General features: G+C 39.7%; 1 protein-coding gene across 3 annotated transcripts in view; it reads right to left on the bottom strand.

Annotated features, from left to right (window-relative positions):
* Window positions 1-2,416: 2,416 nt before the first annotated feature.
* COCH (cochlin) overlaps window positions 2,417-21,411 on the bottom strand; it is a 41,147-nt gene continuing 22,152 nt past the window's right edge. For all 3 annotated transcript variants that reach the window (XM_038408015.2, XM_038408014.2, XM_038408013.2), the window contains exons 5-12: window positions 17,662-17,795; window positions 16,304-16,366; window positions 13,678-13,722; window positions 13,445-13,592; window positions 10,568-10,671; window positions 5,616-5,842; window positions 4,234-4,750; window positions 2,417-2,822 (exon numbers count right to left, since the gene is read on the bottom strand). In XM_038408015.2, the coding sequence (XP_038263943.2) occupies window positions 2,647-2,822; window positions 4,234-4,750; window positions 5,616-5,842; window positions 10,568-10,671; window positions 13,445-13,592; window positions 13,678-13,722; window positions 16,304-16,366; window positions 17,662-17,795 (1,414 nt within the window). In that variant the 3' untranslated portion in view covers window positions 2,417-2,646. The remainder of the gene's footprint in view (window positions 2,823-4,233; window positions 4,751-5,615; window positions 5,843-10,567; window positions 10,672-13,444; window positions 13,593-13,677; window positions 13,723-16,303; window positions 16,367-17,661; window positions 17,796-21,411) is intronic.

Genomic DNA, 21,411 nt, shown 5'->3' with positions numbered 1-21,411 from the left:
TTTTAGTGAGTTGGGGTTAAGAATTTTTGTGCACACTAGTTCCTGAGCTAACAGTAATTGGGGTTGTACCAGGAGTGCAATCTGTCCTCATTGGCTGCATCAATTCTTAAATGTTTAGCAACTCTCCCACTGCTAGATAGCACCAGTCTACAAGCATTTTTGACATCATGTCTTCTTGTTTTGACTTGTTCAGTACAAGCATAGACAACAGCAATAAACACACTCCCAGAAGGAGGACTAGTGTAGACAATTACTAGCACTTGTGGAATTGCACAAGCATTAGAACAATGGCTAAATTTTTTCTAGGGTGGAGGTGGTCATATGCGTGACTGTGGCCACGTTTTGTACCTTTTTAGACATTTACAATTAAATATTTCATTGTTTTAAAGATCCAAACTTGACCTGTTTTTGTGTTCAAGGGCTGTGTCTGTGAAAAGCTTTGTGGTTGTCCCTTCAACAGCAATAAACAGAAAAAAATTGTGCACCCAGAACTTGTAAATTCACTAACTGGTGAGTGTGTTTGTATTCGGTTATTTACATTTACCATCATATTTAGCATGGAACATTGTTATAACTTTTGCTATTAGTAGACTCAACAATCATGGACAGATGTAACTCGTATCCTTTCACTTTTGGGTTTTTTAATGCAATTCAATAATTTAAAACAATACTGATATTTGGATTCTTTATTAAATTTGCTTTATTGATGTATTCAAAATGTATTATGGAGGTTCAACATAGAATGGTTTTTGCATTGCTGAATATTAAAATATCTAGCTGCAATCTCAGTCTAAAAGTTTACTTGCAGTATGTGTATTTTCATATCAAAAGAGAGCTAAAATGTTTATAGTCTGCACAATGTTGATATTTTACTTTGAATACCTGGATGATTCATACAGGAATACCTGAATACTGTACATCTATAAACATATACAAAATTAAGGATAACAATTAATAGAAAAATACAAGGCATCCTTGCCATTCATGTTTAGTGTAATATATAGCCAGTCATAAGTTACTAAAAATATACACTACAAAAAGCCTGATAAAACCCTTCTGTATCATTTGTAACTGTTTAGCATTTTACAACCAAGAGCATAAAAAAAAAATGAAAGAAACCCCAGATTGATAGTTGAACAGGAAAGTGCTCTGGTTTGGTAATAAAAGCTTACTACCTAGGAACCAGGTTAGAAAAAAATATTTGGGTCAAAATGTATTGTTCACTTTTCAGATGCTTGATAGATGCCTTACAATTAATTTTTAAATAATTTTAACCACATACATGTATGGATGCAAATATAGACAATCAAATGGAAGATATTTTCAACAGCTATTTTTCATATTTTAAAAACAATGACGGTTTAAATCTGTTTCAAGTGGCTTCATAAAGAATTGCTCTAAAAGTTATCACCTGCTGGCTATCATATCCTCTGTCTGTCTTTCTTCCTACTTACCTCCCCTCCACATGGTTTGAGTAACTTACTATAGACAAGTTAAGGTTAGTGATCCGAGCTCATTTTGGATGTCAGTCTGTATGCCCTCAGTTCCAACTGAAGTTTCTATGGCCCTGCCTGGAACTTTGTCTCGTCATTTGCACGTGTAAAATGTCAATGTAAAACACTATTCAATAAAGTATGGTAGCATTTTACTCCCACATGTAAATGACTACCCAATGTGCAAGGCAGTGGAGAAAATCAAGCCTATTGAATTTACTGAGAATTTTGAAATTGATGGGAATTAGGTGTCTAAATACCTTTGAAGATCTAGGCCTAAACATCTGATAGGATTGCTCCTTGGGAGCTGGTGAAAGTGACCAGGTATTCTTTTGAAACCAGATCTACCTGCCAAATTAGTGTCATTTGCTGTAGAAAGCTCTCATCCAATAGAACAAGACTCTTTTGCTTTAATCTGACACAAATCCTCTTACAAACCACCCATTGTAATAGTAGTTGAAGTAGCTATTGCACAAATGGAACACTGAAAACATTTCTGTGAAAACTACATGTTCCCAATCTTGTCTTTTCATCACAATAGTGAGAGCGCCTTTTGGAATAATTCAAGAAACTTAAATTGTATATATTGTATACAAGGTTTTAGATATTTAAAAGTATATTAATTTTCATGTGTGAGGAGACATTCAGCAAATGACAGCCTACAAATGTCAGAGCTAAGTTGCCTTGTATTTTCTCTATATACATACAGCTGATATCTGGTACCTTAAATGTAACATATGCTTAACCTTTAAATGTTTCAGAGTAGCAGCCGTGTTAGTCTGTATTCGCAAAAAGAAAAGGAGTACTTGTGGCACCTTAGAGACTAACAAATTTATTAGAGCATAAGCTTTCGTGAGCTACAGCTCACTTCATCGGATGCATTTGGTGGAAAAAACAGAGGAGAGAATATAAATCAAGGGCTGTTAATATACATTTAAAATTGCTTTTGGCAAAATTCTGCAGTCCCTAATCAAGCAAAACTTGAAATGATGTCACTGGAAGCTTTTATTTGAGTTTAGAAAGCAGAGTGTGATTCTTTGTATCTTATCCCAAGACTTTGACTGTGTATTGAAAGAATGGGATATTTGCACTGTAGAAAGACCTTCCCAGCTTTTTTGATTCACTTTCAACAAAGTGACCAACAGCCTTTCCTTTACTGTTGAGAGTTCAAGAAATCTCTACAAATGCCTCTAATAACATCAGGAACAATCTGTTCCAATCCTGTGAACTCTCTTGTGAAGAAATTGTGAGACTCTCTTGGTTCAGAGGCCATGTCTTTCAGATCATCCAATGGTGCCCAAGCAATACCAATAGAGAAGACTGTAATACCTATAGTGTTATAATAAAAAGAGACCACATGTAAGGCCAAGAAGTTTATAGATACAAGGAAAATAGCTCTCCAGCTTTACATTTGCTGGATTAATTTTGATCCCTCCGCCCCCAAAAGTGTGTTTCAGTATATGCAGCTGGCCAGAGACAATGGGACTCTTTCCACTAGACTTCAGCAGGAGCAACACTGGATCCTAAATATTTGGAACCAGAGGTTTTTTGCTTAAACTTAAACAAGTTTATAGTAAGAATCATGGGGCAACTTATAAGGCTAGCATTTTAGATATTTTATAATACTGCCTATGAATGAAGTAATGATATCGTTAAACTTTGATTGGACACAGGGAATGGAAGTCTGATCTATTGTGTACTAGACACCAATTTAATCATTAAAATTTTCTGAACAATAAGACTGAATCATTACTGTGCTCAGTCGGTTCTCTCAAGTGACAGTAGTTCAGGGAGGCTCTTTAGCCAAACCACTTTCCTCCCCAGTAAATGATGGTAGTAGTCTAGTTTAATACCATACAGGCCTCGAGTTTGAGCTGACAGTATTTTTTTTCTTTCAGATTTTGAATTTGTAATAACCTGCTTTTACTTGCATATGTAAATTTACAACATTTATACCGTACATAATGAGACAGAAAAATAGCTAAAGAGCAATGACTAGAAAAGCACCAATACATTGCGTCTGTAGTTTTGGTGAGTAGAGTGCAAGAAATTTTCCAGTCTGAAAACAGGCTATTTGGTTCATATACTGTAATGTCAACTGATTCAGATAATTTTCTTAGTGTCGTATAAAATTATTTAAAACGAGTTGGGTTGTTTGGTGTTTAGAGCAGAGGACAGGGAATGGGGAAATCTAGTTTCTATTTCTAGCTCTGGGACATCAGGGAGCTCTTGGATCCAAAGGCAGTCAGTAGGTGTGCCAGTATTCTTTCGGGTTGTACAGAAGGAGCAATCAAACTCCTTCATGTATTGAAAACAGCTGTAGACAGTGGAGGTGATGGCCCAAGGCAATAGGTTGTGTGGCTGGCCAGAGCTAATGCAGATAGCTTGCGGATTTCTGAGTAAGGAAGTTGCCTGCTGCTGTGTGTTGCTACTATGTTTAGAGAAACAAGCCTTTGTGTGCCTATTTTATAAATAAACAAGATTGCACAAGAATATACCCAACTCATATCACTGATTTCTCACCCTAGCAACCAACCTTTGCAAGGTCCTGAATTGTGGCTAACTGGGCCAAAGGGGCAACAACACTTCACTAACTCACGGGGGGTAAAATGAGATTGAATTAATGTCTACAAACTTCTTTGTCATCCACCCCCCCCACACACACACCCTGGCCAGTGAAAAACACTACAGGAGTGTGATATATTGACCTCCAGTTTCTTTTGTTGTGTTTGTCATTTACCTGCTTTGTGTGCCGCTGCAGCAGGACCTCTGATGTCGTCATACGACTGACCATCAGTCAAAAGAACAAGGAAATTTTTGTTGGGTCCATCTTTCACAGGTCCAAACACGTTTCTGGTTGTGAAAGAAATGGCATCACCAGTAGCGGTACCACCACTCATGTAACGAATGCCTCGCACAGCAGAGAGAACCTTCTCCTTTGTGGCATAATCAGTGAGGCTGAACTCCATGCGCTGATCATAGGTGAACTGCACAGCTGCAATTTTGGAACCAATATCGGAGATCTCAAAGGCTTTGGCAACATTACTGATGAATTCAAGCATGAGGCGGAAGTTGCTGTCTCCAACACTGCTAGAGCCATCTATCAGAAAAGCTATATTGACAGAGTTGTAGCAAGTTTTGCTACACAGCATCTGCTCATGAGAACACAATTTTTGGACAAGAGGTTTTACATATTTGGTAGTACCAAACCAGGTGGGTATATGGTAAGAGAAGAAGCCATTATTTCGACAGACAGCCTGTTTAAAAACAAAACATGCATACAGAGATTTCTGTTGAATGTACTATTAAAGGTGTATATAAATAATTTAATTTAATAGTTTGATAGGAAACTAGGGTCTGATTTCCTCCCACCAGCCTCCCTGAAATGCTGACCACCTGGAACTCCAATTGAAATTAATGGGAGCTGTAGGTGCTGATCCTCTCTAAGAATTAGCAGTATTCCTAAAAAGATGAACGATAAAAGTTGGAAGTTCTAATTATACATTTCAAACGTTGAACAAAGACAATTTAATGGCATACAAGTATGTAAAGCATGGAGGGTTCTAGATTTTGCTTCAAAGTATAATTACCTAATTTTCTGTGATTGATTCTGATTTTGCAAAAACAATTTTGTATGTACTGTTAATTGTAGGTACAAACATATAGTCAGATGTCTGTATGAAATCACAAATCAGGTAAGTATCTAGTTACTATTATTTTTGTTAGCAAGCAAGGATGGGCATAAAATTATGGGAGGCAAAACAATGTCCACAAAAATGAGTAGAAAACCTGGCTCTAAATGGCCTATTCAACATTTATGGAGGAGTCTCATATAATTTAATGGTATAAAACCAAGAGGGCTATACAAAAATTATAGCAAAAACCTTTAGAATTTAATAGTGACATTTTTCCCACAGAGTGCTAAACCATACTTTAGAATTCTATACTGGGGATATAATTCACTTATTCTACAGGATGGCTGACAAACTCTTTTAAAACTCTATTACGTATATATGACTTTTTCATTTGGAGTTCAGGCTGGAGGAAACTTAATCATTTGAAATATGTAATACCCATGAGTGAAGAGTAAATTACAAATACATTGAGGACATTCTCTCATACCTTGTCAACAAAACCAACATCTTGAACCATTCCCTGTTCCTCAGTTGTGGGTCTTGCTACAGACACAATGAATACATTAATGCCAAATTCTCTGGCCACTATTCCAGCTTCTTCTATATCATCTGAGGGCCAGCCATCTATGAAAACTACGACGATCTTAGGAATCCCTCTGCGTACTCCATTTTCCAGAGAGAAGAATCTCTGAGCTGTGTGTTTCAAGGCTTTTCCTAGTTTTGAACAGGAAAAGGAGAATTTGAGGAAGCTACTTCACAATTGGGAAATTGGGTTTCTGTACCAGAGACAAAATTTCTTAATATTTTAAATGACTCCTTCTTGGAGCAGCTGGTACAGAAACCCACAAGGGGAGAGGCAACTCTCGATCTAGTCTTGAGTGGAGAGCAGGATCTGGTCCAAAGGTAACTATAACAGGACTGCTTGGAAATAGTGACCTTAATGTAATAAAAGGAGTACTTGTGGCACCTTAGAGACTAACAAATTTGAGCATAAGTTTTCGTGAGCTCAGCTTATGCTCAAATAAATTTGTTAGTCTCTAAGGTGCCACAAGTACTCCTTTTCTTTTTGCGAATACAGACTAACATGGCTGCTACTCTGAAACCTGTCATAATATAATAACATTTAACATTCCTGTGGTGGGAAGAACACTTCAACAGCCCAACACTATGGCATTTAATTTCAGAAAGGAGAACTATGCAAAAATGAGATTAGTTAAACAGAAATTAAAAAGTATAGTGACTAGAGTGAAAACCATAATAGAGGCTCAACTTAAATGTATACCTCAAATTAAAAAACACAGTAAAAGAACTAAAAAAGAGCCATTGTGGCTTAACAACCGTGTAAAATAAGCAGAGAGAGATAAAAAGGCATCTTATAACAGGTGGAAGTCAAATCCTAGTGAGGTAAATAGAAAGGAGCGTAAACACTGCCAAATTAAATGTAAAAATGTAATAAGAAAAGCCAAAAAGGAGTTTGAAGAACAGCTAGCCAAGAACTCAAAAGGTAATAACAAAACAAATGTTTTTTTTAAGTACATCAAAAGGAGGAAGCCAGCTAAACAACCAGTGGGGCCCCTTGATGATCGAGATACAAAAGGAGCACATAAAGACGATAGTCATAGCGGAGAAACTAAATGAATTCTTTGCTTCAGTCTTCACGGCTGAGGATGTTAGTGAGATTCCCAAACCTGAGCTGTCTTTTGTAGATGACAAATCTGAGGAAGTGTCACAGATTGAAGTGTCGCTAGAGGAGTTTTGGAATTAATTGAGAAACTTAACAGTAACAAGTCACAGGGACCAGATGGCGTTCACCGAAGAGTTCTGAAAGAACTCAAATATGAAATTGTGGAACTATTAACTATGGTTTGTAACCTTTCCTTTAAATCAGTTACTGTACCCAGTGACTGGAAGATAGCTAATTAACACCAATATTTAAGAAGGGCTCTAGAGAGGATCCTGGCAGACCAGTAAGTCTAACGTCAGTACCGGGCAAATTAGTTGAAACAATAGTAAAGAATAAAATTGTCAGACACATAGAAGAACAAAATTGTTGCACAAAAGACAGCATGGTTTCTGTAAAGGGAGATCATATATTACTAATTATTAGAGTTCTTTGAGGGGGTCAAGAAATATATGGACAAGGGGATCCAATGGACATAGTATACTTTAGATTTCCAGAAAGCCTTTGACAAGGTCCCTCACCAAAGGCTCTTACGTAAATTAAGTTGTCATGGGATAAGAGGGAAGATCCTTTCATGGATTAAGAATTGGTTAAAAGACAGGGAACAAAGGGTAGGAATAAATGGTAAATTTTTAGAATGGAGAGGGTAACTAGTGGTGTTCCTAAGGGTCAGTCCTAGGACCAATCCTATTCAACCGATTCATAAATGATCTGGAGAAAGGGGTAAACGGTGAGATGGCAAAGTTTGCAGATGATGCTAAACTGCTCAAAATAGTTAAGATTAAAGCAGACTATGAAGAACTTCAAAGAGATCTCACAAAACTAAGTGATTGGGCAACAAAATGGCAAATGAAATGTAATGTGGATAAACGTAAAGTAATGCACATTGGAAAAAATAACCCCAACTATACATACAATATGATGGGGACTAATTTAGCTACAACTAATCAGGAGAAAGATCTTGGGGTCATTGTGGATAGTTCTTTGAAGGTGTCCATGCAGTGTGCAGCGGCAGTTAAAAAAGCAAACGGGATGTTAGGAATCACTAAAAAAGGAATAGAGAACAAGACTGAGAATATCTTATTGCCCTTATATAAAACCATGGTATGCCCACATCTTGAATACTGCATACAGATGTGGTCCCTTTATCTCAAAAAAGATATACTGGCATTAGAAAAGGTTCTGAAGGCAACTAAAATGATTAGAGGTTTGGAATGGGTCCCATATGAGGAGAGATTAAAGAGGCTAGGACTTTTCAGCTTGGAAAAGAGGAGACTAAGGGGGGATATGATAGAGATACATAAAATCATGAGTTGTGTGGAGAAAGTGAATAAGGAAAAGTTATTTTCTTGTTCTCATAATATAAGAACAAGGGGCCACCAAATGAAATTAATGGGTAACAGGTTTAAAACAAATAAAAGGGAGTTCTTCACTCAACGTACAGTCAACCTGTGGAACTCCTTGCCTGAGGAGGTTGTGAAGGCTAGGACTATAACAGGGTTTAAAAGAAAACTGGACAAATTCATGGCGGTTAAGTCCATTAATGGCTATTAGCCAGGATGGGTAAGGAACGGTGTCCCTAGCCTCTGTTTGTCAGAGTGTGGAGATGGATGGCAGGAGAGAGATCACTTGATCATTACCTGTTAGGTTCACTGCCTCTGGGGCACCTGGCATTGGTCACTGTTGGTAGACAGGATACTGGGCTGGATGGACCTTTGGTCTGACCCAGTATGGCCATTCTTATGGTCTTATGTACCAGTTGAGTAGTACTGGATTTAACCCTTTCTATAGTGGGTAAAGACTGTTCAAACTGAGGGGAACACCAGAGACTGGGCATGCCACCTCTCTACAGAGAAATTTAAAAACATCTGGTGGAAAGATTTATTAGATCTCTAGGATTTGTAAGTTTAATCAGGCAGAACTTTCCTGGCTGTATTGCCAGAATTATAAATTAAAGGATTTTTAAAAACATTTTCAATTGTTTTTCACACTAACTTGACTGGGAGAGTAACACAGAAACATGAGTACGCTGACCTTCAAAACAATAAACCAACCTAGAAACATCCCTATTCTTGCTCCAAGATAATTTCCATTACTCTGGTTGGAGGTAAGGTTGCCAACTTTGTAATATTTTTAAAAACGGACACGCCAGCAGGGGTGCCGGATCTCCCATTCCCCCTGAGGACCTGCCCCTGCTCTCTTCTCCCTCCCTCCCCCATCTCCATAGGCCTCACCACTGGCCCAAACTCTTCCCTGGAGGCCCCGCTCCTGCCCTGCCCCTTCCCCCTGAGGTCCTTCTCCCCTGTTAGCTCCTGTTTCCTCCTCCGTCTGTCACTCACTGCTTTTCCCCTCTCCCTTTGTGGTTCGGATCTGATTGGACACCATCAGGTCCCCTTTTTGACTGGACTTTCTGGTTGTAAACTGGACACCTGGCCACCCTAGTTGGAGGACTTAGATCTTTCTAAAACGTAGAATTTTCAAAAGGACCTTAGAAAACTGAGGCACAAATTCCTCTCTGTTGGTATGGTGTAAATCTGGAGTTACTCCACTGCCATGTATAAAGTTACTGTGGATTTATCCCAGTGTAATAGTAAAATTTTCTCCTGGGAATTCCAGGCAACACTGAAGTTTGAGTGGCCTGTAACTCACAAATCAATAGAAAGTACAGTAATTTCCAACTGACCAAAAGTAAGTGGAATTTTACGTGTAGGTCTAGTCAGCCCTGTGGAAATAGATACTCCAAGGAAGCTCACTTGAAGTGGAAGGGTGAAACTCAGGCAGTGGTGGAAGTAGATTTTAACTCTTACCGGTACGGTTCCTACCCCGCCCCCTCTCACAAAAAATGTTCTGTGACTAGAGCCCTGCGTGGATATAAATTTATATCTGTGGCTATAAATTGTATCTGCTGAACCACAGGGCTCTCCCGGGAACTGCAGTGGTGAAAGGAGCAGAACATGGGGCCAATGCTCCTGAGAGCCAACACCGGCAGCTCCTCCAGCATGGCTGTACCGCCCCCAGACCTGTACTCTGGCAGGGCTGTGCAGACCCCAGACAGGAGATGCAGCTGTGTAGAAGGGCTGGGGGTGAGGCTGGGAGGCAGTACAGCCGTGCCAAAGGAGCTGCTAATGAAGGCTGCTGGCTCCTGGGAGTGGCGGCCCCATGTTCTGCTCTTTTCACTGCTGCAGTTCCCAGGAGTGCCCTGCGATTCAGCGGATACCAATTTGTATCTGTGGATATCCACATCCACGATTATAAATTTGTATCTGCACAGGGCTCTACAATTCATTCTTGAAAATATCTTTCTGGTATGGCGTACCGGCAATAAATGTCTTAATGGTATGGTGTACCTGACTGTACCGACTTGCTACCACCACTGAACTGAGGGCACTGTTCCACTTTGCTTCATGATTTAATGTGTATATATTTGAGATATTCTGCTTCTTATCGTATTTCATTTCTCTCCAGAAACACTTTTTTGATATGCTCTGATTACCCCAGGCAGTCTGAAAGTCATTCTACTATAAATGATATATATTTGTTTCAGGAAACAAAGCTGTTCCCTGTGAAGAAATCCATGACTGTTTAAACAGTGGAAATTACTATCACATTTGTATTGTGGGGCAATGTTATGTGGAACTTCATCTTCTAAAAACTGAATTTAGGACAGGCCAACATTTTAATACAAAACAAAATGACAACAATAACATTCCTTGCGTACAATTAGTTCTTATCCGGTCTCTGATCAGATTTGTACTTACCCGTATTGGAGTTGCCTCCTCTGAAGCCAATTTCCTTTATGGCAAACAAAACATCTTTTGCCGCAGTAAAGTTTTTCAGATAAAATTCAGTTTTTGGATGCTCACTATGTGACAAATAAAGTAACCAGTTTAAAAAACAGACATACATGACAAATCTTAAAATAGAAATGAAATGCCTTTTAACCTGCTAAAGGGCAGAATCCCGGGTTCTGAGTTTTGTCAGCAATAATTAATGATATTAATTCTTAAAACCAAGTAGGAACCCTCATGCTTTGCAGTATCTGTGATTATCTCAAAGACAGCAGAAGGAATCAAATTCAGAACAGAGGTCTTGGCAGGTAAGAAGGGAATGATTTTCATTCATTTTAAAATGTATTCATTAGCTATTTTTGTATGCTGTTATAGGGACAAATTTTGCTCTCAATTATACCTCTGTAAATGGAACTACTTTTTGAGTCACATTGGAGTAAGTGAGAAATGAATTTGGCCAATTTTTTTCTTGTTGAATTTGGATCTTAAACAGTTGCTAAATATATATATTTTAATTTCTTTTAAATGAAAATAGTTTCAGAGTAATTTAATTTGTATGCTAGCTAATTACTCTTTATTTAAAAGGAAAATTTTAATTGCAATGAATTTCATCCTCTGACTCCTAATTTAGGGCAAACAAAACACTAAATTAAAAACTTGTTGTCATGTGAACTGTAAGAAGTACATTTGTTCTCATTTGCAGTTGAAAAGGACAATTGTTATGAAGTCAAGGTCCTGATGCAGCATCAGATGGACCCCTATGCCTATGCAGAGTGGGATCTGCATAGTGGAGCCCAGTGCAGGATGAGGACCTAACGCTGCCTTTTTTTTTTTTTTTTTTTTTTAAAGATACGAGGATCATTGGAGGGCAGTTGCCATGATCCATTCTCATTAAAAGGCTTGATTCGTCAAGGTACTCAACTCCAGCTGACTTCAGTTGCTCAGCACTCTGGGGGATGTAGCCCCAAGATAGCCATGTTTGCCCATTAGATAATTACTCTACTTTTTGGGACTGATTCTCCTCTCATCCCATTTTGCAGTGATGTAACTCCATTGAGTCCAGGAGAGTTCCTGTTTTAAGTGAGAAGGACACAGGCCCTCTGTCTTAATCTCTCTTCAGTATTCCATACACCCATTACATAAGACTTTCTCCAAGCCTTTCAGTTCAAACAGTTGTTTTGGCTATTTATAAATTTCCTGACAAATCCCATGGTTTGGAAGGTAAATTATTACAAATAGATGAAGTCAAACAATAATAATTCTCCAAGAAGCAAAGTCGTCTTTGCTAATGTGGCCAGCAAGTAATGTTGCAACATTTTCTTTTCAACTGAACTGGAAAAACTGACATGGTAGTTGATCATCATCTTGAGAAAATCAAATTCAATCCCCTCCCAGAAATTTTTGGATCCTTTTGTTCAGTGTCTATTTTAATAATGTTTAGTATATTTTTTGCACAACATTCACACAATACCTATTATTGTTTCTTGTTGACTGTATTGGTACCTATAATTTAATACAGGCTTCTTGTTGAAGGATGTGGGAGAGATGTCACTTGTTAATTCACTAGCTATTTCCGTGTTTAGAAGAAACTTCCTTTAGACGAGAAGCAATTGCCAAAGTGGTTGGGCTTTGGAAAATAGTCACCTCACATAACCAGCTGCCCAGGACTTAAATCCTGATAATGGGCAAACAAAATTGTGAGAGGTGCTTTTGGGGGGGGGGGGAAGCATTAGGCTATTGGGTTGGCCGTTGTGGCACCTGACAGTTTTATGCTATAAGCCAAAATACAACCCAATGTTAAGTCTCTCTTTTTTTTTTTTTTTTTTTTTTTTTCCCCAATTTTCATTAACACGTTTGGAAGTATCAGTTGCTATAAGCTGATCAAGGATACTCTATTTTGTTTGGTATTAAAAATTACTGACCATAATATCAAAAATAGCCAAGTTTTAGAATCCCCACTTTGCTGAGATCATCTTTTTTTTTTTTTTAAAAGATGAGCTACATGACCGTGAATGGTGCTGGCAGCCCTGGAGGCCCAAGTCCTCTCCCCTCAGATCAAGGACAGGGCACGCAGCAAGACAAACTTCTCTCATCCTTCCACATCAACTCACCTCAAAACTAACAAAGGAATGATTGCTGGAGATGAGAGGATAGTTTGCTCCCTATGCCCAATCTCTCATTGTGGATGTCAATTAGTCCCAGTTGTGCTTTTATGGTACTGGACACCAGTCCAATCAGAACTGGACTGAAATCACCAACGTACTTCATATAGATGAAACAACTACCAAGAAGTGGTTCAAACTGTCATGCACTATGTACCATTATTGGGGCTGGGTATGAACTAGGGACTTGGAAAAGAAAGGCTCTGTGTCCCACTACCATTATCCTAGCCCAAGTATATCCAACCTGAGGTCTGTGGACCAAGAGTGGTCCAGAGAGAACTTGCTGGTAGTATGCATAGACCTGCCTGGTACCATGGTGCTGGCTCTACTTGTTTTCCACTGCTAACTCATATTAAAAAAAAAAGTAATACTTTCTTAATATTGCTCCTGTTGTCATGGGGAAACTACTGGATCATCTGTAGAAAGGGAGATGTCTGTAAGACTTGCTGTCTCTTAACAATGTAGTTCACATTAGGAAAATCTTTAGAAACCTCTGTCCTAAACCATCCAGTCCCCCCAAATAAATTGATTTTAGTTGGATGTCTCAACTACAACAGTTCCTAAGCAGAATGTTATAACTTATACTACTCAAGTAGAGGTCTGCTGAATAGGATGTTTTTATATGCTTCAGCTTTCTCATTTTAATAACTCAGTTTCTAGAGTTTTCTTATAATGTTGTAGATACCTGGCTTGCACAACTCCCACATGTGGTCCTTCAGTTCCAATTCCCAGCATCACAGCTACTTTCCCAACAAAGTTCTTCTGCAAATTAAATCTACGCTGCCCAATATTGTAGCTTCCATCAATCAGAAAAGCAATATCTGCTTTACAGTCTGTGAACACCCAAGATAATTAGATTAATTGAAAGTCAAATAAACAGGAATTTTCTTTGCATGAGTTAGCTATGTGGATTCCTACCTTTGTTCCCAACTTTTTTCTCAAGAAGTTTCTTAAGTCGTTTATCTAGAATGTAGGAAACAGCAGGATTATTTAGGGAACAACAGGCTGAATAGCATAAACTGAAGCTAGAAGAGGTCAAGGCATTAAAAGCTAGGTTCTAACCTTGCCATCTGTCCTGTGTAAGAGGTGGCACATACATGAGCCTTATAATTTTCTGAATGCTCCTTGGGATTCCAGCCCCGATTTCCCCTCAGGGGGAGAGAGAAGTTTCTCCATCCTTTTTTCATGTATCAGAGAGGTAGCCATGTTAGTCTGGATCTGTAAAAGGGGCAGAGTGTCCTGTGGCACCTTATAGACTAACAGATGTATTGGAGCATAAGCTTTCGTGAATGACATGCATCCAACGAAGTGGGTATTCACCCACAAAAGCTTATGCTCCAATACGTCTGTTAGTCTATAAGGTGTCACAGGACTCTTTGCCCCTTTTTTCATGGTGTATCTCAACTCCCCTTTATGTACCAGCTACTTGGCTAGGGGTTGAGGTGGACAGGGGGAAGAGGAATCAGGGCTACTCCCAATGGAGAGTAGCAAGTGAATAACCTGCTCTCCTCCCCACAACCAGACTCATAGTCTCTCTTGCAGAACTAAATGCTTTGACACTCTACCTCCGAAGGAGTTAGGTCTTAATACAGAGTAATATGTAGGACGGATTCCGCCAGAGGCGGCAACTGTGAACATAGTTTAAAAAAGAATGTTAAGCTCTCAAAAGAAAAACTTTGCAGGGCATGAATGTTAGACAGGTTGGTAGCCCATAGTGGCATTCCATCACCCAAATGTTAATATGGGGCCAGTTGTAACTTTGCCCCCTATATGGAAGAGTGTGTACCTATACTGCCCTAGGAGCAAAACAGGATTCGGAGTCATGTGCTTCCTAGTTTTCCCTACCTTCAGGAAAGATATACCTTCCATCAGATCTATAGCGGTGCAGCACACTTCCCCCAGGATGCTGGTGCAATTACACTTGTTAGTATGTCTGGGGGGGGGGGCGGGCAGGAAAGAGGAGCCAAGGCTCTGTCCATTCCCCCATCCCTTCTTGCCAACTGGTGCAGGAGGGGTGTAGTGCCCCTGCAGCAGCTGCTTCTCCCTTTGTGCTTCCATCCACAGCATGGGTAGCTGGTGCATTGGAGTAAGGTATACCTTATACTGTCTCACCCTCCTGTATGGTCCTGAAGGACCAGCTACAATCTGGCCCTATGTTATTAACTCGTCACTCACAATGACAGAGAAAAATATTGTTACTGCTTCATCTCTTCAAAAAACAATTTAAAGCAAGGTCCTTTGTCTGTGAATATAAGACTCAAGTTATGATAACATGAAGTAACAATATTTAGTTGCAGCACAACAGAAAATTGTTACTGCTGCTTCCATGAAGGAAGAAGTGAAGAGAAAGGAGTTGCTCTAGGAGCCAGGAGGGATTCGTGGTTGCTAGAAACTCAGCTTGGTAAAGAGTTTACTTTGTTTTGATCTGTAGATTGATTTTCATCAAACCCTTTATGCATATATGCTTCTAACAATTATCATGAGGGGCATGATGGACTGGGGATTAGATGCCTTCACAGCAAGGATTGATTCTTTGACCAGTGAAAATCCTGACAAGGAATTACACCCTCTAGCTACACCCAAGAGTGCATTCACACAAGACCATCCATCTTTTTTCTGGCTCTGTCCATTACCAATGTATCCACTCCGACTCCAATATTGTGCCAGAATTTTTTCATATTTTCCTGACTTTGACCAAAATCATGCTGCTGTTAGTTCTTTGAAGTGCAGTAGCTGAACTACAAACACACGGCTGAGTGTAAAATCTGTTGGGGGGGGGGGGTAAAGCAGGCACTTAATTTTTTTATATTCATCTTTGTTTTTTGGAAATACACAGGCTCAAATACTGGTAAAGTTATGGCAATCTTAAAACTGTGGTAGTGAGCATCAGTGGTTCCTCCTCACAGGCAAACCTGGGAGAATGAAAACCATTTCTATAGCTTTGTCTACCTAGCAATTATGGGATTATCTTGACTTTGAATACAATGTGTAATAACGATGACTTGGTATTGATTTATTTCCTTTTCAGTGTTTCTATATCTGATCTGATCAAGACTGAGTAAAACTGCATGAATGACAAGAATTCTCCAGTCTATCCTTGACAGTGCACCCATCACCATGGTCTGAGGATTTAAACTTCACCAATATACTGAATCAGACAGACAACTCTCTCTCAAATTCCCTCTATAAAAAGGAATGCATTCTCTTCATTTTCATATCAATCACTTGATGGAAATGAAAAAGCCTCTGAGCACACAACAGGTTTCCTTCTTGAATTATCTGTATGACGCCACTGTGTTCACTCAAGTTTCTACCAGTTTACACCAGCATAACTGAGATTGGAATCAGCCTCATAGATTACAAATGCTACCTGATATTGCCTGTTAAATATATTGGGTAAAAAGTACTGATACATGTAACTTTATTCAAAAGATGAGTTGATTCTGAGTCTTTCCCTATCAGGCAGTCATTCACACATGAGGGTATGTTTCTCATATAGTGTGGAAGGCTTCCCTTGGGAAGATCTATTAGAAATGTTTCCAACCTCTAGAGGGATGTGCTGTTGATAGTGGTCGTCCAGCTGCTTCAAGTGCTCCACTCTTGGTCCCTGTATAATATTGAAAAGATGAATTAATTGCATCTCACTGCAGTCAAATTACATTGCAGATGTTTAAAAAGTAATCAAATTTGAAAAATGTACAATTGGTAAAAAATTACAGCACATCTAGTTTATAATGGCCTGTGAGCTAAGGCAGGTATGTTTTATAATTTGTAAAAGACAAACTCAAACAGCTATGGCTCCCACTGAAGCCATCTGGATTTGATGTCACTCGGCACCACTCAGAATCAAGGCCTTAATTTGTAGTGGCCACCTTATGGGAATTACTAGTGTCTCATAGACTTGGCAGGTAGAATTTATGTAAACAGTTTGGAAGCACTACAGAAATTTAATTCTCCTGTAAAATAGTCCAGAAACTACAGAAGCTTTCTTCTGTTGCGTGCCAAAAATCCCTTTTATAAAATTCCTCGTTCCAATACTCTTTAGAGAATGAAAGCCCTAACCAGGCATGATAAAATAGACACATAGCTGAGTCTCTCATTACAGGTAGATTTACTGGATATACTGAAATCCTGACAAGGAACAAGTTTCACAGAAGACCAGGTTTTATCTGTCTGTGTGATGGATGGTAAAGGAGGAAAAAACTTGACTGGCCATCCTTTAAGATTAAGGTAGATCACCAAAGGCCAGTTAACTGATCGTACAGACAAAATTTTCTTTAAGGATATGTGAACCTGCAGTGTAGAGGTTCAAAGGAGACACTTAAGCACATTATACCTAACTAAGGTCCTGTGAGGTAGAGAACTCCTATGGGAGTTGAGCACTGGACAAGACAGGGCCCTAAATGAAAAAACATACAATGTGGTGTTACTGACCTACATAATCCCCTATCTTTATTCAGTTTCTCACAAAATGAGGATAGGAATTTTCCTGGATGCCTTTGGCTAGGTTGCTTTTTGCGCCATATCCCTAGGATGAAGGCTGTAGCATTTGGTACACATTCAGAACAGTAACAGACTGGTCAATGGGTACTGATGCCCAGATCCTCAATAGGAATTGAATACAGTGGGAGTTAGGTGCCTACATACCTTTGAGGATCTGGGTTTAAGTAACTCAAGTCTGCTTTATGTATCAGAGTCAGCAGCAATCATTGACTGAATAGTCCAAATGGAATAGCATGGTAAGGCGATTATAAGAAAATGGAGGATAAAACGAGAAAAAGAGAAAGTCGGTCATTTTTTCTACAGCATGCTGTATAGCCACAGGCCACTGAAAGGCCTGGACAAATTTCTGTTAACATTGCAAATATACGTTACTAAATAATAAATACTGGATCCACCTACCAGCCACTGAGAAAGATGAAGCCCATGTAGTGAGCACCTGAGACTGGATCCCATTGGCATATATGGCAGAGTAGTTCTCTTGTCCTGGCAGGGTCTGTACCCTTACAATTCCTCCCGCATTGGTGATCACACCTCTGGGATAAAAGAGGACAGTCTTTTCACAAGGCCAATTAAATACTTCACAAGTATAAAGTAACATTTTTTAAAAGGCATTAAAAAAACCCCAGAAAGGACAAGGTCCTTAATTTTTTTAAATTATTTTACTATTACCAGCTACCGCTATTATAACCAACTAAGCTAAGTAAAGCTATGGAAAAAACCTTACAGCTGAGATAAGCAAGGATGGACACTGCTGAGACTCCATCTCAGGCCGAGGTGTTTGAGAAGGAACCGAGGCTGCTTCACTCATGCAGCTCTATATAGCCATGGTGCAAAGCACAAGGCAGAGTAAAGCACATGTGCAGGCCAGATGGACATTGCTACCTAATAATCTCAGACCGAAGGTGCCTGGAACGCATGCACACCTGACATGGAGCACCCATAGGGACACAACTTGAAGAAGAATCAACGGCTCTGGTCAAAAGAGGTAAAGAAGAAAACTATAAGGGGGATGGGGTGAAGGTGAGCTCCCAGAATTTCTACTGAACCTGTTCCAGCACAGTGCTGTATTCTTAAATAGGGAACTGTGGAATGGTTTAAGAGACTTCTGGTTAGGAATCATGAGTTGTTCTCCCGGTCCAACAAAAGTATAGGTTGTACTGCACTGATCTAGCACTAGATTGATACAAGCAATTAAACAGCTACTTCACTGGTTGCCAGTTTAAAGAAAAAAAAAAAGGAAAGAGGCACTACAGGACATTGAGGAAATGTATCAGGAAGACATTATTGAGCCTTTGGCTATGGGTTCACCCATAGTTCTGGTTAAGAAAAAGGAAGGCAGCACCAGATTCTGGGTGGACTATAGAAAATTAAATGAAGTCACTTTAAAGGATTCTTATCCATTACCATGAATAGATAGTACCATGCATGCTATAGCAGGTTCAGCCTGGGTTTCCACACTGGATCTTAAAAGTGAGTATTGGTGAGTAGAAATGGATCCAAAAGATGGGGGAGGGAATTGCTTTCACAGGAGAACAAGGCTTGTGGCAAAATAAAGTGATGGCTTTGGTCTTGTGCAGTGCACCAGACATATTTGAAATGCTAATGGAGAGGGTAGTACATGGCATGTCCCTCACAGCCTGTCTGTTATCCCTACATGATATCCTGGTGCATAGTAAAACCTTTGAACAGGAACCAAACCATTTACAAAAGGTCTGTGAGATGCTGAAGGCAGCCAGTTTGAAACTGAAGCCAAAGAAATGTGAGATGTTCCAATAAAGGTAATCTGCTTGGGCACACAATTAGTGGGGAGGGAATTTTCACTGACAAAAGAGAATTGAGGTGGTACAGAGCTGGCCAACTCCCAGACACTTATAGATGTACACAGTTTTGCACAGCTCTGCTATTAGAAAAGGTTCAGTATTGCAAAAATGATGGGATAAGTTGGGTGAGAAAGGGAAACAATTTCAGTGGTCAGCAGAGTGTGATGAGTGTTTTTCAGAGTGTGTTTTCAGAGTTGAAAAAGGCTCCACTGACTGCTCCTGTCTTGGCCTACTTGTGTTTCAAAACTCATTGGACAGAAAGGCTGGTGCTTATGGTTTGGCGGAAGTATTGACACAAGAACTCCAGGGACTTGAGAGCTTATCGTAGCAAAAGTCTACGTTCTCCTGAGAGAAATTATTGCCCTACCTGAAAAGGAACTCCTGGCAGTGGTTAAATCTATAGAACGTTTTTATCACTATTTGTATGGGAGGAAGTTTATGATCAGGATAGACTAAGCTTTTCTGCAATGGCTCTTTAGGCTCAGAAATCCTGAGGGACAGCTTGCCAGATGGTTGGAGAAACTGCAGTGCTATGATTTCACAATAGCACACAGCCCTGGCCATATGCATGTTAATGCTGATGCCTTGTTAATGCAGCCTTGCTGCAAACCCTGTCCTAAGAAGGAGAGCAAGGAAATAGTTGCTCAAAGGAATGGGTGTGACTCCCTTCTTCTAATTCACAGAAGTGCTCGTGTTTCTGATTCATCCACTGAAGCATGTGGTGAGGTTGCAGGAATAGACCAAGAGCAGTGCAAAACTTCCTAAACAGAGGATCCTGATAGTAGAGTAGTGTGTGACTGGAGAATCACCTTGCAAACGCCGCCACTGTGGAATGTAGTGAACACCACAGTCAAAGCTTTCTAGTCACAGTGGGAAAGCTTGGAATTTAGGGACTAAATACTGTATAGGAGTGGGGTGAAACCAGTGGGTGATGGATCCAGATACCAGTTGGTAGTACCAGATACATTAGAAAAGGTGGTTCTGAGGTTATGTCATGCTCTCAAAACTCCCGAACATTTTGGGGTTACAAAAATTTTAGCTAAGCTAAGGGAGAATTTCTATTAGAGAACACAAGGAGGATGTAAGTTGGTGCAGGAAAACTGATCCTTGTGTTACAAAGAAGGGTTCCTCTAAAACTAGGAGTACTCTCTTGTAGCAATATCTTGTGGGGGCATTAATGTAGAGCATTGCCATTGATGTTCTTGGGCCCTTGTCCTGTGATAGAGGCTGGCGATTGATATTTGCTGGTAGCTATGGGACTACTATACAAAATTGCCTGAGGCTTACTCAATAAGAAATCAAAAGGTTGTGACAGTAGCAGAGGTCCTTGTGAATGATTTCTTCACCAGATTTGGGATCCTGGGTGAGCTGCACACAAATCAGGGTGAAACTTTGAAACCAAAGAGTTTCAACAGGGTTGTAAGATTCTAGGGGTTCACAAAACTTGCACCAGCCCGGCACATCCACAGTCTGATGAGATGGTCAAAAGGTTCAACAGGACTTTGGGGGTTCAGCTAACTACCATTGTAGAACAGCACCAAGTGGACTGGGACTAGCATATCCCATTCCTTTTGATGGCTTATAGAACAGCAGTCAATGAGGGTACAAAGTGTATTACAGCACCCTCATGTTTGGGCCCCCTCCCAGCAAACATTTTGTATGGAGCTTCTGAAGAGGAACAAAAGGGTTTCAACCATTTGGATGATGCAGAAACCCTACAATCCAAAACTGAAAAAGTCCACATCTTTGCTAGGAAAAAATTTGAGAACAGCTGCTGATAAAATGAAAAGACTGTGACCTGAGGTCAGATGGGGAAACTTTTAAAAGAGGGGAAGCCAGTCTGGTTCCACAATCCTGGGAGAAAAAGGGGTAGGAGCTCTCAGCTGGGCAGAACCCTCACAATAGTAACTCAAATAAACAAAGTGATGTGTAGGATGCAGTTTGGTCCCAGGACTAAACCCAAAGTTATCCATAAGGACCACCTAAAGCAGTATCAAGGGGTATAGAATTTCAGCATGGCTACTGCCCACATCTGAGACTGTAACTGGATGCTGAAGCTGGAAAAGTTGTGAGTGATGAGTCCCCCACTCAAACAGAATGGGCAGGAATTTTGCACAGCCAGCAAGTTCCACAGAAACAACAAACGTGTCTCGAGCACACTGAAACAAAATCCAGGGAGAGACTTAGGTGGGAATAAAATTATTTTATGTTGGGGATGCGAAATTGTCCTGACAGAAGACACCATGCATATGTAAATAGTTAATTTGTAATTTGTTAAATTAGTTCTTTTCTTTTGGTTTGGGATGTTTTATTGGGGATCACCATTTTG

This window comes from Dermochelys coriacea, chromosome 6, assembly GCF_009764565.3.
Source record: "Dermochelys coriacea isolate rDerCor1 chromosome 6, rDerCor1.pri.v4, whole genome shotgun sequence".
NCBI classification, from domain to species: Eukaryota; Metazoa; Chordata; order Testudines; family Dermochelyidae; genus Dermochelys; species Dermochelys coriacea.
This window is presented reverse-complemented; position numbering and strand designations above follow the sequence as displayed.